General features: G+C 41.8%; 2 protein-coding genes across 8 annotated transcripts in view; both read left to right on the forward strand.

Annotated features, from left to right (window-relative positions):
* Positions 1-13011, forward strand: part of LOC141759863 (LIM zinc-binding domain-containing Nebulette-like) — a 35495-nt gene extending 22484 nt beyond the window's left edge. Inside the window, exons 3-5 of the mRNA XM_074622331.1 lie at positions 463-547; positions 6264-7211; positions 12942-13011. Coding sequence (XP_074478432.1) covers positions 463-547; positions 6264-6449 — 271 coding nt within the window. The 3' untranslated portion in view covers positions 6450-7211; positions 12942-13011. The remainder of the gene's footprint in view (positions 1-462; positions 548-6263; positions 7212-12941) is intronic.
* A 58-nt stretch (positions 13012-13069) lies between these two features.
* The window catches only part of LOC141759839 (uncharacterized), a 53626-nt gene continuing 53255 nt past the window's right edge, over positions 13070-13440 (forward strand). For all 7 annotated transcript variants that reach the window (XM_074622260.1, XM_074622259.1, XM_074622266.1 and 4 more), the window contains exon 1: positions 13070-13250. In XM_074622260.1, the coding sequence (XP_074478361.1) occupies positions 13164-13250 (87 nt within the window). In that variant the 5' untranslated portion in view covers positions 13070-13163. The remainder of the gene's footprint in view (positions 13251-13440) is intronic.

Here is a 13440-nt window from a genome sequence, read left to right on the forward strand (position 1 = left end):
CCGAGTAAAGTTGTAAATTTCTGTGAAAAAGATCATAAATATACGAAGAAAAAAAAACTTAGATATTCTCTGAGATGAAAGTCGTAATTTTCAGAGAAAAAAAATCACAAATTTACAAGGAAAACCCGTGGATATTCTCTGAGATTAGAGTCGTACATTTACATGAAAAAACTTGGATATTTACTGAGATAAAGTCGTGAATTTCCGAGAAAAAAAATCACAAATTCACAAGGAAAAAATTGTGGATATTCCCTGAGATCAATTTCGCAAATTCACGAGAAAAAAGGTGACATCATCGAGCATGAGAACAAACTTTAGTAGGCGTATGTTTTGGTAAATTGTGATAATATTTGACTGAACTCTTCCCGTCTGTTAATACATCATACATGTATGTACCTGCTGCTGTCTGGAGGGTCTGGTGTCTGCTCCGTTAACTCCTGCTGCTGCTCTGTCTCCTTTCAGACATTACCCCAAGACGTCGTTCACCATCGTGGCCGACACACCGGAGAACCTGAGACTGAGACAGCAGAGCGAGCTGCAGAGCCAGGTAATCCTCCCCCCCGATTCAGATCCAGATCCAGATCCAGATCCAGATCCCATCAGCGTGCTTCCATCCTCCTGTTTTTATTGGGCTGTTTAAGTTTGCACAGAAATGTAAAAGCTGCAACACAATAAATCACACAAAAGTGGACCCTTCGCCATTTTCTGCTTTCTAGTTTCGGCTCGCTACGGTTTGTTTTGGTTGACGGATACGGAGCGGATATGAAGTCACGTTACTCAGACTACAACAGTAAAAGTGGTAACCTCCTTCCACCACATGGAGGTGAAAACAAGCGCTCAGGTGTTTCCGTAGAGACGAGTCACTGTGCTGATTTACTGTCTCACAAACGGATGCAAAGAACACGTCTAAACCGGAGACACGTATGTGCCATATGTCCTCATCCTGTCTCAGTGTGTGTGTGTGTGTGTGTGTGTGTGTGTGTGTGTGTGTGTGTGAGCCCAGCAGACAGCAGGACAAAGGGACAGATGTCCACTCAGCAGTCAGCAGAAGGGGACGTGCTGTTTGTGTCCCGCTCTGCCCTCATAAAACCCATTTATTACCAGTTTGACATTTACAGTCCAGATTTACACATTTATTCTGTCTCCCTGTCTCCCTGTCTCCCTGTCTCCCTGTCTCCCTGTCTGTCTGTCTCTCTGTCTGTCTGTCTCCCTGTCTGTCTGTCTCCCTGTCTCCCTCTACATCGTGTTCTCCACCAAGCTTCTGTCCATCAGCCGTCTTTCCTTCCTTCCGTCCGTCCTTTTTTCTTTCTTTCTGTCTGTCTGTCTGTCTGTCCCTACGTCCGTTCGTCCGTCCGTCTGTCTTTCCTTCTTTCTTTCTTTCTTTATTTCTTTCTGTCTGTCTGTCTGTCTGTCCATATTTCTGTCCTTCCTTCCTTCCGTCCGTCCTTCTTTCTTTCTTTCTTTCTTTCTTTCTTTCTGTCCGTCTCTCCATGATTCTGTCCTTCCGTCCGTCCGTCCGTTCGTCCGTTCGTCCGTTCGTCCGTTCATCTTTCTGTCTGTCTTCCTTCCTTTCTTTCTGTCTGTCTGTCTGTCTGTCTGTCTGTCTGTCTGTCTGTCTGTCTGTCTGTCTGTCTGTCTTTCTTTCTCTCGGTCTTTCGAAATCTGGTGATTTGTTTTCTTCCCAAAACTGTCCATCTGTTATTTCTTGTATCAGACTGTGAGATCATTCAGTCTCTCACTCCAATAATAAGTTTAATAACTTAAAGGGAACCCGAGCGTTATTTAACCTCCTTCATGACCAGCTGGTATGACCTGGTTGGTACCGATGGATTCATCAGGTTCTATAGTTTACTATGATTCCAGTATCTTCATTCTAGCTTTAAAACTGAATCTGCTCCAGCCTCTGAAAGACAGCAATGTCACACATGGAAACAGCGTCATGGTAACGTACGGTAACAACAGCCTTATTGTTTACGCTCCTTAGCAGCTGATAAAGTCCATAAAATGACAGAATGACAGCACTTCAGACTCCCATGAGAACACATACAGTCCACAGAGCAGAAACCGACTACAGCGCCTTCAGACAGTCGCTCTGTGCTTTGCTCAGCTACCTGACATAATGGATGAGGCTGATATCAAAGTGGGAGTCTCCAAAAAAAATCTCCATTTGTGGTGCGAAGTTTAATTGAAATAAGAACGGAGGAGAATGTCTCACATTTACATCACTATCGATGCTTTTGATGTGACTATTTCACCTGTGAAAATGTATTTTTCCTCATTTCCCCCGTTACCTCTAGGAGAGATATTTATGTTTTAACTTTCCTGCCTCCTCCTCCTCTTCCTCCTCCTCTTCCTCTTCCTCTTCTTCAACTTTTCTAATCCATGTGTCGGATGTCCCCGGAGGTGATGTTGAAATCTCTTCTTATTAGCGCCGAAGCTTTCATGTCGTGCTCCAGGAAGCTGATTATAATAGACAAAGACGCCGTGCGGTGTGAGCGTGCATAGACACAGTGGGAAAACCCTCATATGTTCAGCACTGACCTAGTTGTGTTCTAGTACAGAGGAGTGGATGTGACAGGATCATGTGACCCGCCCGGTGGTGTGGTGTCTGTCTCACAGCCAAAGCAGCTCTTTGATTAATTTATCAAAAAATATAAGATCAATTATGAGCTATATAAGATAATATTGATTATTGACCTGTATTTTATTATTCACATTTCAAATTACAGTTATTCATTCTTCAAGTTCACTCAGATCTGTCTCCATCAGATCCGTCCTCTATACAATCTTTTTTACTTAACTTACTTTAAAATACTATTCTGCCAGAACTTTGATTAAGAATGGATATTGTTTTATTATTTTATTCAATTATTTTATTGTATTTAAGTTGTAAAATGTTATTGTATTTTATTATTATTTCATGAATCAAAGTTAAATTGTATTTCATTTAAATATATTTATTACATTTTATTGTTTACGTATTAATCATTTATTTTATTGTATTTAATTTTAGATTTTTGTTATATTTATTGTTATTTTATTAATCATTTATTTAATTGTATTTAATTTGTATATTTAAGTTATATTTTATTGTTATTTTATTAATCATTTATTTTATTGTATTTAATTTGTATATTTTTATTATATTTTATTAGTATTTTACTAATCATTTATTTTATTGTATTTAATTTGTATACATTTGTTTTATTTTATTGGTATTTTATAAATAAGTTATTTTATTGCATTTAAGTTTTATATTTGTATTATATTCTATTGTTATTTTATTAATCATTTTTTATTTTTTTTATTTGTATACATTTATTATATTTTATTGTTATTTTATTAATCTAGTTTTTACTTCACATAGTTTTACTACTATTACTGTTATTATAGCTTTTAATTCCATTTTAGTATATTTCTATAGTTTTATCAGACCACATCAGATTCTCTGTCTAACAGATCCATCCTACAGTAGACCTTCTCCTCCATCAGGTAGTTGTTTTATCAGCTCCTCCTTCATCCCATCATCACTCCTTCATCACTAAACACACCAGTCGGAGTCCAAAAAAGCTGAACTAGATGTCCGTTTTCATGCTCGAGTCGTTCTTATTTCCACCCTCCATAGGTGTGAGTGTGTATGTGGCGTCAGCTGCTTTCCTGTGTGTGTGATTTAGCTCGTTAGCTTGTCATATTAGCTCAGCAGGGAGCCTGCGACTGATGAATGTGGATTTAATCTGCTTTGTAGTGAGAACGGGGACAATCACCGTGAGAGCAGAATACCAGAACACACCCACTAAGTGTCTGAGTCATATATCTGCAGTTTACAGCCTTATGTAACTCCGTTCTGAGGCCCAATGGGCTGTTACTGACGACTGATGGACACCAGCACGATGACTTTATGGCTAAATGAGCTGCAGCGTTTCCTCTGAAGGTCGAAGTGAAGTGCCGGCAGGACCGGAGTGAGAAACGTCCGCCTGCCGCTCTGTTGTTGCTGTCGTCTGTGGGCTGTAAATCGACCGCTCTGCCTGCTGTTTGGCAGCGATGCAGCAATAACTCAGATTTGGATAAATACATTTTTGTTAGTGTCAACAAATCCCATGAAAAGACAAGAAACAACAAGCTAGTGTCTCAGTACAGTCTGACTTCCTGTCTGAGGCTCTCAGCTCCAAGCTGTTTGGTTTTTTGGCCATCTGCATCTTGGTTTTTGGTTTGTCACCATCTTGGTTTTTGGTTTGTCACCATCTTGGTTTTTGGTTTGTCACCATCTTGGTTTTTGGCCGTCACCATCTTGGTTTTTGGTTTGTCACCATCTTGGTTTTTGGCCATCACCATCTTGGTTTTTGGTTTGTCACCATCTTGTTTTTTTTTGGCCATCTGCATCTTAGTTTTTGGCCATCTCAATCTTGTCTTTTTGCCGTCACCATCTTGGTTTTTGGCCATCGCCATCTTGTTTTTTTTTGTCATCTGCATCTTGTTTTTTGGCTGTTGCCATCTTGGTTTTTGGCCAACTGCATCTTGGTTTTTGGCAGTCGCCATCTTGATTTTTGGTCGTCTCCATCTTGGTTTTTGGCGGTCACCATCTTGTTTATTTGCTGTCGCCATCTTGGTTGTTTGCCGTCGCCATCTTGGTTTTTGGACGTCTCCATCTTGGTTTTTGGTAATTTTGGTATTGTTTTTTGGTTGTCACCATCTTGATTTTTGCCCGTCGCTATCCTGTTTTTTGGCCATCTGCATCTTGGTTTTCAGTTATCACCATCTTTTTTTTCGGCTGTCGCTATCTTGGTTTTTGGTCATCGTGGTATAGTTTTTTGGTCGTTGCCATCTTGTTTTCTGGTTGGTGTCATCTTGTAATTTTGCCAACTATGTCAGCATTGGCTTCACTTCTCAGAACCGGAGATACCCCACTGGTTTTGGTTTGCAGCCTTCATCAGGTCATCTTTCAGCGTCAGACTTTTGATAAATGGCGGTTTTTAATACTCAGTTCTGTGTACATATTTTGGTCAGTACTCAAAGTATTGAGGTTCGATACCCAGTCGTACTTATGATAAACAAATAACCAATAATCACTTCTACTTTACGTGCACTTTGGACTTTGAGATGCCTCTGTGAATCACCATGGCAAAGATCATGTTCTAAAACCCTCTTTCCTTTTCATTTCCTGCATATCAGCGTTCAACATACTCAAGGAGCGATTATAGTATATTTAAAGTTCTTTTCATACGGTGTGCTGCCGTGGTCTGTCTGAATGCTGAGTGGTGTAATTATTACAGCTGTGTGGGAGCATTCAGAAGGTAAAAATCCACCTTCAGCTACTCCTCTGTATCACCTCGGTGATGTGGGATCTAGGTCTCGTTGCTGTCGGTGGTCTTGTAACCGAGTTATCCGGTTCATTAGTTCATGAACCAGGTCATGACTGCAGCCTCTAACCTCTCTTTGTGTTGGAGCTGCGATGCTTTCTGGTATGTTTCCTCCCTTCCCATGTGTTTAAAACCATTTGATGAACATTGGAAACGTTTCAGCATTTTAGTAAATAATGCAACACATCAATATTTAAATATTAATGTCACTCAAACCGATGCATCACTAATGGAGGATTTTGAGGGTGAATATTCCTTTAACCCATTAAAAATCCAGCCACTATTCTGTCTTTCAGGGGTTGTAACGGGCTCAGTTTTTAAGCTAGAGTGAAGATACTGATATCATATGAAACTAGAAAACATAAGGAATCCATCGGTACCAACCATGTTTCTGAGCAGTTTACATAACAGAAGTGCTCGCCATCCAATCGCCGAAAAATGAAAATTCTTGCAGAAATCTCCAAATGTCAAAAGTTTTTGATCCCAAATCACAGCATGTATTTTTCTATGGTGTTCCTCAAGGTCTTGGTGTCTTAATGTGGTATTTTGGAGGGATTATTGATCATTTTTATCAATTCTCCAGTGGTAAAAAAAAGGTTAAATTTAGCACCAAATCTGTGTAACAAATGGAATCAACCCAAAAATTGCTGCAACAACTTATGAGACATAATAGAGCATGGGGATGGACATCATATACTAGATTTATGACTAGAAGAACTTGACACACAGTGCTGAGCAGCATCTCAAATGAATCTTCAGGTTCCAGCTTTCAGATGATGTTCATCACTTCTATGTGACATCTACTGTTGACTATTTATTTCCCCCTGAACATCCCCTCTAAGAAAAGGGTCAGACTGGTGAGGGGTTAACATATCGAGTGTTTCTGTCCCTCTCGCTGTCCTGCAGGTGAAGTACAAGAAGGACTTTGAAGAGAGTAAAGGTCGAGGGTTCAGCATCGTGTCCGACACTCCAGAGATGCAAAGACTCAGAAGGACTCAGGAGCAGATCAGCATTGTATGTACAGTAAACACACACAGACAATACACTATGTTACTGTTTGTCCTGGTGAGTGAAATGTATGTGAGAAAGTGAGAGAGGGTGCACGTTGGTCAGTGAGCACGATCACACACACAGACACACAAAATGTGACATCATCAAGCCCTCCGGTGTTGACGACATCAGCTGTTTGAAGAGGAGCTCCTCCTGGAACCAGTGAGTGTAAGTGACCCTGATTTACTATTTATTCATTACACGGCTTTGTTGAATACTCGATTCTGATTGGTCAATCACGGCGTTGTACGGTCTGTTATTTCTTTATAGCAGACCGTTGCTGTGTATAACAGACCGTTGCTATGTATAACAGACTGTTGCTATGTATAACAGACTGTTGCTGTGGTTGCTATGTATAGCAGACCCTTGCTATGTATAGCAGACCGTTGCTATGTATAACAGACCGTTGCTATGTATAACAGACCCTTGCTATGTATAACAGACCGTTGCTATGAATAACAGACCGTTGCTATGTATAGCAGACCCTTGCTATGTATAACAGACCGTTGCTATGAATAACAGACCGTTGCTATGTGTATGTTTTACTTTTTCTTTTAAATAATGAATGAATGAATTATTTACTGTATTAGAGTTTATTATGGTACTTAGGGATTTTAAGACGATAGAAGCAAAGCAGTTTATAGAATAAAAGACAAACTGTGGAAGTCATTTTCATTTGAATAGATGTTTCTGTGTGTGTGTGCGTGAGTGTGTGTGAGTGTCTGTGTGAGTGTGTGTGTGCGTACAGATGCTCCTCCCATGTGTGTCCTGATGACCCAGTGACCTTCAGCAGATGATGCCGAGGTAGAGAGTGTTCATCTTTCTCTGTTATCCTGCAGAAACAGTTTCTCATTGTGTGTTGTTGTCGTATTTTGATCTAAAAACATTGAGATGGACATAAAACATTCTATGCATCAATAAAACAGGATTATAACATAGTATTCTGGTGCACGCTGTGTGAACTGTCTGCACAGATAGTAAAACATAGTATCGCCATGCTTCTTTTCTATATAAACAAACATAATGTCAAAAGACACAAGAAGAACACTGCAAAAAATTAATAAATAGATAAAAAATGAAAATAATTAAATACTGAATAATAAAAATAAATAAATAATAATATAATAATAATCATGGCCATAATAATAATGAAAATAGTATTACTTGTACAACTTCACCTATAAAATGTTCTCGCCTTTTTTATTTGATATACTTTATTTTTCTCTGTTTGTTTTCTTTGTGCTGCTGCAACACCTCCACATCTCTCTGGGGATCAATAAAGCTTTATTTTATCCTTCTTAACAACAAACTACTACTAGAGGAAGACGATTAATCTGCAACGATAGGATGTTTCCATCCTCTCCTCTCCTCTCCTCTCCTCTCCTCTCCTCTCCTCTCCTCTCCTCTCCTCTCCTCTCCTCTCCTCTCCTCTCCTCTCCTCTCCTCCTCTCTCCTCTCCTCTCGTCTCCTGTTCTCTCCTCTCCTCCTCTCCTCTCTCCTCTCCTCTCCCCTCCTCTCCTCTCCTGTTCTCTCCTCTCCTCCTCTCCTCTCTCCTCTCCTCTCTCTCTCCTCTCCTCTCCTCTCCTCTCCTCTCCTCTCCTCTCCTCTCCTCTCCTCTCCTCTCCTCTCCTCTCCTCTCCTCCTCTCTCCTCTCCTCTCGTCTCCTCTCTCCTCCTCTCCTCTCCTCTCCTCCATCCTCTCCTCTCGTCTCGTCTCGTCTCCTCTCCTCTCCTCTCCCCTCTCCTCTCCTCTCCTCTCCTCTCCTCTCCTCTCCTCTCCTCTCCTCTCCTCTCCTCTCCTCTCCTCTCCTCCTCTCTCCTCTCCTCTCGTCTCCTCTCTCCTCCTCTCCTCTCCTCTCCTCCATCGTCTCGTCTCGTCTCCTCTCCTCTCCTCTCCTCTCCTCTCCCCTCCCCTCCCCTCTCCTCTCCTCTCCTCTCCTCTCCTCTCCTCTCCTCTCCTCTCCTCTCCTCTCCTCTCCTCCTCTCTCCTCTCCTCTCGTCTCCTCTCCTCTCTCCTCCTCTCCTCTCCTCTCCTCCATCCTCTCCTCTCGTCTCGTCTCGTCTCGTCTCGTCTCGTCTCGTCTCCTCTCCTCTCCTCTCCTCTCCTCTCCTCTCCTCTCCTCTCCTCTCCTCTCCTCCATCCTCTCCTCTCGTCTCGTCTCGTCTCGTCTCGTCTCGTCTCGTCTCCTCTCCTCTCCTCTCCTCTCCTCTCCTCTCCTCTCCTCTCCTCTCCTCTCCTCTCTCTTTCTCTCTCTTTTTAAATGGCGTGGCATTCAACAGCCCACATATATTATATTTTATTACTCAGCTCTTTTGAAGGCCGACCTGGTGCTGAGAGAAGAGGAGGAAGAGGAGGGTATAGTAGGAGGAAGGTGTGAGGGCGGTGGAAGAGCAGGACTGAGAGAGAGAGAGAGAATAGAGAGAATAAAAGGAGGAATCAGATCCACTAGATTGTGTCTGATCTCAGTATCTCAGTAAGCCTGAAGAGAGAGTTTGTGTCTCTCACATCAGGACCGGATCACAGGGACTCCTCGGGAAAACACTTCATTAACAACATCTGAGGGAGGGAGAGAGAGAGAAAGAGAGAGAGAGCTCCTGGTCACTTCTCTTTTCCCCACCTATGAGAACTGTGTCTCTTAGTTTAGCTCGTAGAAGAGACGGATCTGTTCCCCAGAGAGGCTGTTTACTGTGATTCTGGGTGAGACCGTGATGCCTTCAGGACTCAGCTGTTATTCAGGCCACTAGACCCGTGATGTGTTTAAAGACCTCATTAATTACTTTCCATCTGAGTAAGTCTGTTTTTATGTGTTATTGGTGGTGTTCCCATGGAGACGTTTTGTACCCTGGAATATCAGAAATAGTTTCTACTAGGGCTGTCAATCGATTCTATTATTTAATCACGATTAATCACACAGTCTCACAGCAGTTCGTCTATTTGATTCGTGCACATAGACACGAGTTTCCCTTGTTTTCGTGACGCTCAGCACGACTTGCAACATCGTATTTTTAATGCTTTTTCCTACAAATGTCCATCAACACGGGACTACTTAGTTAGGTTTAGGAAAAGATGGTGGTTTGGGTTAAAATAACTGTGGAAGTGCACCTTAAAGAGACTATTTGTAACTTTCAGAATTGCTTGTTAACAGCGACACCTGTGGCCGTTAAGTCAACTAAAGTCAGCGTCCTGTTGCTGGCGCTTGTGCTCGCTCTACATAGACATGAACGAGCATCGCTCAACACAGTGAGGAGACACACGTCAGCTAAAAGCACAATATCACTCTATATTTCAGCTGCTTGGCAGTAATGTTAGCTGACCAGACGAAGGTCTCTCCATGAATCAATGCTGATCCTAGTGTTGGCTTTTCCTGCCTCAGCCTCCCGACCGCGGCCGGAGGGAACGGGGGAGACACCGGAGTTTTGGTCGGAGATGATAACGTTTCTCTCTGCGGAGCCCCGTCACTTCACAAGACACGGGAAACCTCTGTTGGTCTGGAGGAGCTGCAGCAGTTATTTCTGCACAAACGTCCACTGTACATTCACTAGATATTCTCAGAGCTAAACTAACTCTCCTGCAGTGTGGAGTGATCGCGCGTTCACGTCTAGAGGTGAAGCTCTGAGAATATCTAGTGAATGTTCAGTGGACGTTTGTGCAGAAATAACTGCTGCAGCTCCTCCAGACCAACAGAGGTTTCCCGTGTCTTGTGAAGTGACGGGGCTCCGCAGAGAGAAACGTTATCGTCTCGTTACCGACCGGGTGCCGGTGTCTTCCTGCTCTCTCCTCCCGCAGCCGGAGAGAGCAGGAAGACACGCTGCAGAGCCCCGCTGCCTCAGCCGGCGCTGAGGCAGGAAAAGCCAACACTAGGATCAGATCTAAATCATGTTCATGGAGAGACCTCCATGTGGTCTGCAGGGGTTCAGTAAAGTCAACAAGATATACGAACAATGTGAAAAAGAAATTCCCTTATTTATTTTATTCCTGTATCTATCTCTTAATTTGAGGTTTATACTTGTTTCTGAATGTACTGTATAAGAACATAATGCAGACGATGCGCTGGGATGAGTCAGTGTTTAGTGGTCGTGTTGAGCCGCGGTTTGTGCAGCAGCAGATGGTCGTTTGGCCGACAGACCGTCAGATCTGCTCCGCTCGCTCTTCATCAGGTCGGCGTCCTGTTTACCTCGGCTGCCATCTGACGCTCTGATCACACTGCCAGGCTACCTGCTGCCTCTCAGGATCACACCGGCACATGATTCATCTTTACCCTGATTACAGTCATCAGGCTCGTCCCTCTCTGCTCCTCATCAGATTCCCCCTTTACTCTTGATTAGTCTTTTAAATTCTCTCTTTCTCTCTCTCTCTCCGCTCAGTGTGTTGTCTTTATATCTCAGGAAGGTGACATGACATGAATTTGACCTTTGTAACTACACTGTTCTCACATCGTCAGCAGATCAGGAGACACAATCAGAGGTCTAGGAACCCCTTTGAAAATGGCCATGGCAGTTTTTCCTCGCCAAAATGTAGTGTAAGTTCGTAGCGTTATTTAACCTCCTTCATGACAAGCTAGTATGACATGGTTGGTACCGATGGATTCATCAGGTTTTGTAGTTTCATATGACACCAGTATCTTTACTCTATCTCTAAAACTGAGTCCGCTACAACCTAAAAATCACAAGTTTATGCGTTAAAGAAATTAGTGACGTTAAAACGAATTTGCGTTAATGCGTTAACTTTGCCAGCCCTAATAGTAAGAGAGTAACGTTACTAATTACTTTTGACATTAAGTAATAAGTAAAGTAAGATTATTACTTTTGAAAGGAGTAACTAGTAATTTATGACACTTCCTGACTTCCCCTACTGGTCTTCTCTGGTTTTAAAGAATCTGTTTCTGTCATTAAATGAAGATCAGCTACTGAAACGATATGAAATCATGTTTGTTTGAATTGAAGTGACATGAAGTGAATATGATACCAGTATCTTCACTCGAGCTTTAAAACTGAGCATTCCTTCCAGCTTACGATATTTCCTGAACTCACCTTCAACACACAGACGGCATCCACACAGTGCGTACCCTCAGCGTAGCCGACGCTGGCACTGTGACTGGGATGAAGGGCACGGCGGCGATAAGGTCTTGAGTAGAGGGCTAAATGTGGAAGTTAAAAGTGATAAGAAAGTACCCAGCGAACCGACAGCCAGGAGACAGTCAGACATCACATGAGACAGTCATGACCGGACGAGGCAGCGCAGCGCAGTAAAGGTATCCAAGAGATTCAGAAGAAGAAAGAGTGACCAAGATGTTCAGATGTTTAACAAGCCTGAGAAGAGACTGAGGAAACAGAGTGGCGTTAAAAGGAGCGGCCGTATTCAGAAGTAGTGTGCGTTTGGAAAGCTGAAAGGCTAAAAGGCTAAACACTGAGGAGGCCAAAAGGAAGAGTTATTCAGAGCTCATAAATCAGACGAGGTGAGTTCAACGTTGAGGAAGGTGACTTCAGGGAAGGTCGGTAAAAGCTGAAAAGTGTGACGAGGCTGAGACATTCAGAGGTGATTCCTGATCGAGTGACCTTAAAGAAGCTGAAAGGAAGGTCGACGGATTGACGAAATTTAACACGCCGACCTTGACAACCGTGACGCGAAGGATCCTGACATGAGAGTTAATCAGTCTGCAGTTTTGATAAAAAATTGTGTTTTCTCGTCAATGTAGGACTTTAATCTCAGAGTATACTCAAATTGGGTTTTTTCTCGGAAACTTGTGAGGTTTTTCTCGTAAATTTATAATTTTAATCTCAGAATTATACATGTTTTTCTCGTAAATATGTGACTTTAATCTCAGAGAATTTAAGTGTTTTTTCTTGCAAATGTATGAACTAAAATCTCAGAAAATATTTCAGTTTTTTTCTCGTTAATTTACTACTTAAATTTAATTTACTATTTAAATTTAATTTACTATTTAAATTTAATTTACTATTTAAATTACTACTTTAAGCTCAGAGAATACTCAAGTTTTTTTTTCTTTGAAATTTTTGAGTTGTTTTCTCATAAATTTACAATTTAAATCTCCGAGAATATCGACATTTTTTCCTCATAAATGTATCACTTTAATCTAAGAATATTAAAAAACAAATTCTCGTAAATATGTGACTTCAGTCTCAGAGAATTTATGAGTTTTTTTCTTGCAATCTCAGAAAATATTCAAGTTTTCTTCTTGTAAATTTGTGAGTTTTTTTACTCAGAAGATTACGACGATATCAATTACGTAATCAAAGTTACATTAATGCATTAAATAAATTAGTGGCATTAAAACAAATTTGCGTTAACGCATTATTATCGAATACAAACGTTCTTTTATGTGCATATAAACCCGCCTGAGGAGCATCTATATAATCTTTTAAATGACTTCTTCAAATCATTTATATTTGTATAGACTTTTCATCCATAACCTCAGTCGTTGTTTCCCGTTAATGATCCCGGCCGTATGTTCCTGCTTCCCTCGTTTAAATGAAAGAAAACTGAAGCTAAACATGAACTGTGCTCCGTCCTCAGAGGGGGCTGACATGGAGGAAGAGGAGGTGTTGGATGGAGAGATGAGGGAGGTGATGACGGTGAGTAGAGAAGGAAGGATGTGGTAACCATGGAAGGACGGGTTGACGTGATACGAGAAGGACAGAGGAGGAGGAGGAGGAGAAGGTTGAAACTGACAAACTAACAGAGGAGGAGGAGGAGGAGGAGGAGAAGGTTGAAACTGAGGAGGAGGAGGAGGAAGAGATGGAGGAGGGAGGAGAAGAAGAAGAGAAGAAGGGAGAGGAAGAGGAGCGTCAAGCGAAGAAGCTGTTGGGAGCTTGGGAATCAGAGGTGAGAAACTTCCTGCAACTTTTAAAAACTCGACTTGAAAATGAGAATAATCAGATAACAAAGTAAAGAAAGAGAAATCATGAAGTTTATAAAGATTCCTAAATCAGCAACTTCCTGCAGATCTGTGATTAAATGTGTTCGTGTGAGGAACCAGATAATTAATCTGTTATCTCGTAGATTAGAAAAGATG

Source organism: Sebastes fasciatus, chromosome 21 (genome assembly GCF_043250625.1).
Source record: "Sebastes fasciatus isolate fSebFas1 chromosome 21, fSebFas1.pri, whole genome shotgun sequence".
NCBI classification, from domain to species: domain Eukaryota; kingdom Metazoa; phylum Chordata; class Actinopteri; order Perciformes; family Sebastidae; genus Sebastes; species Sebastes fasciatus.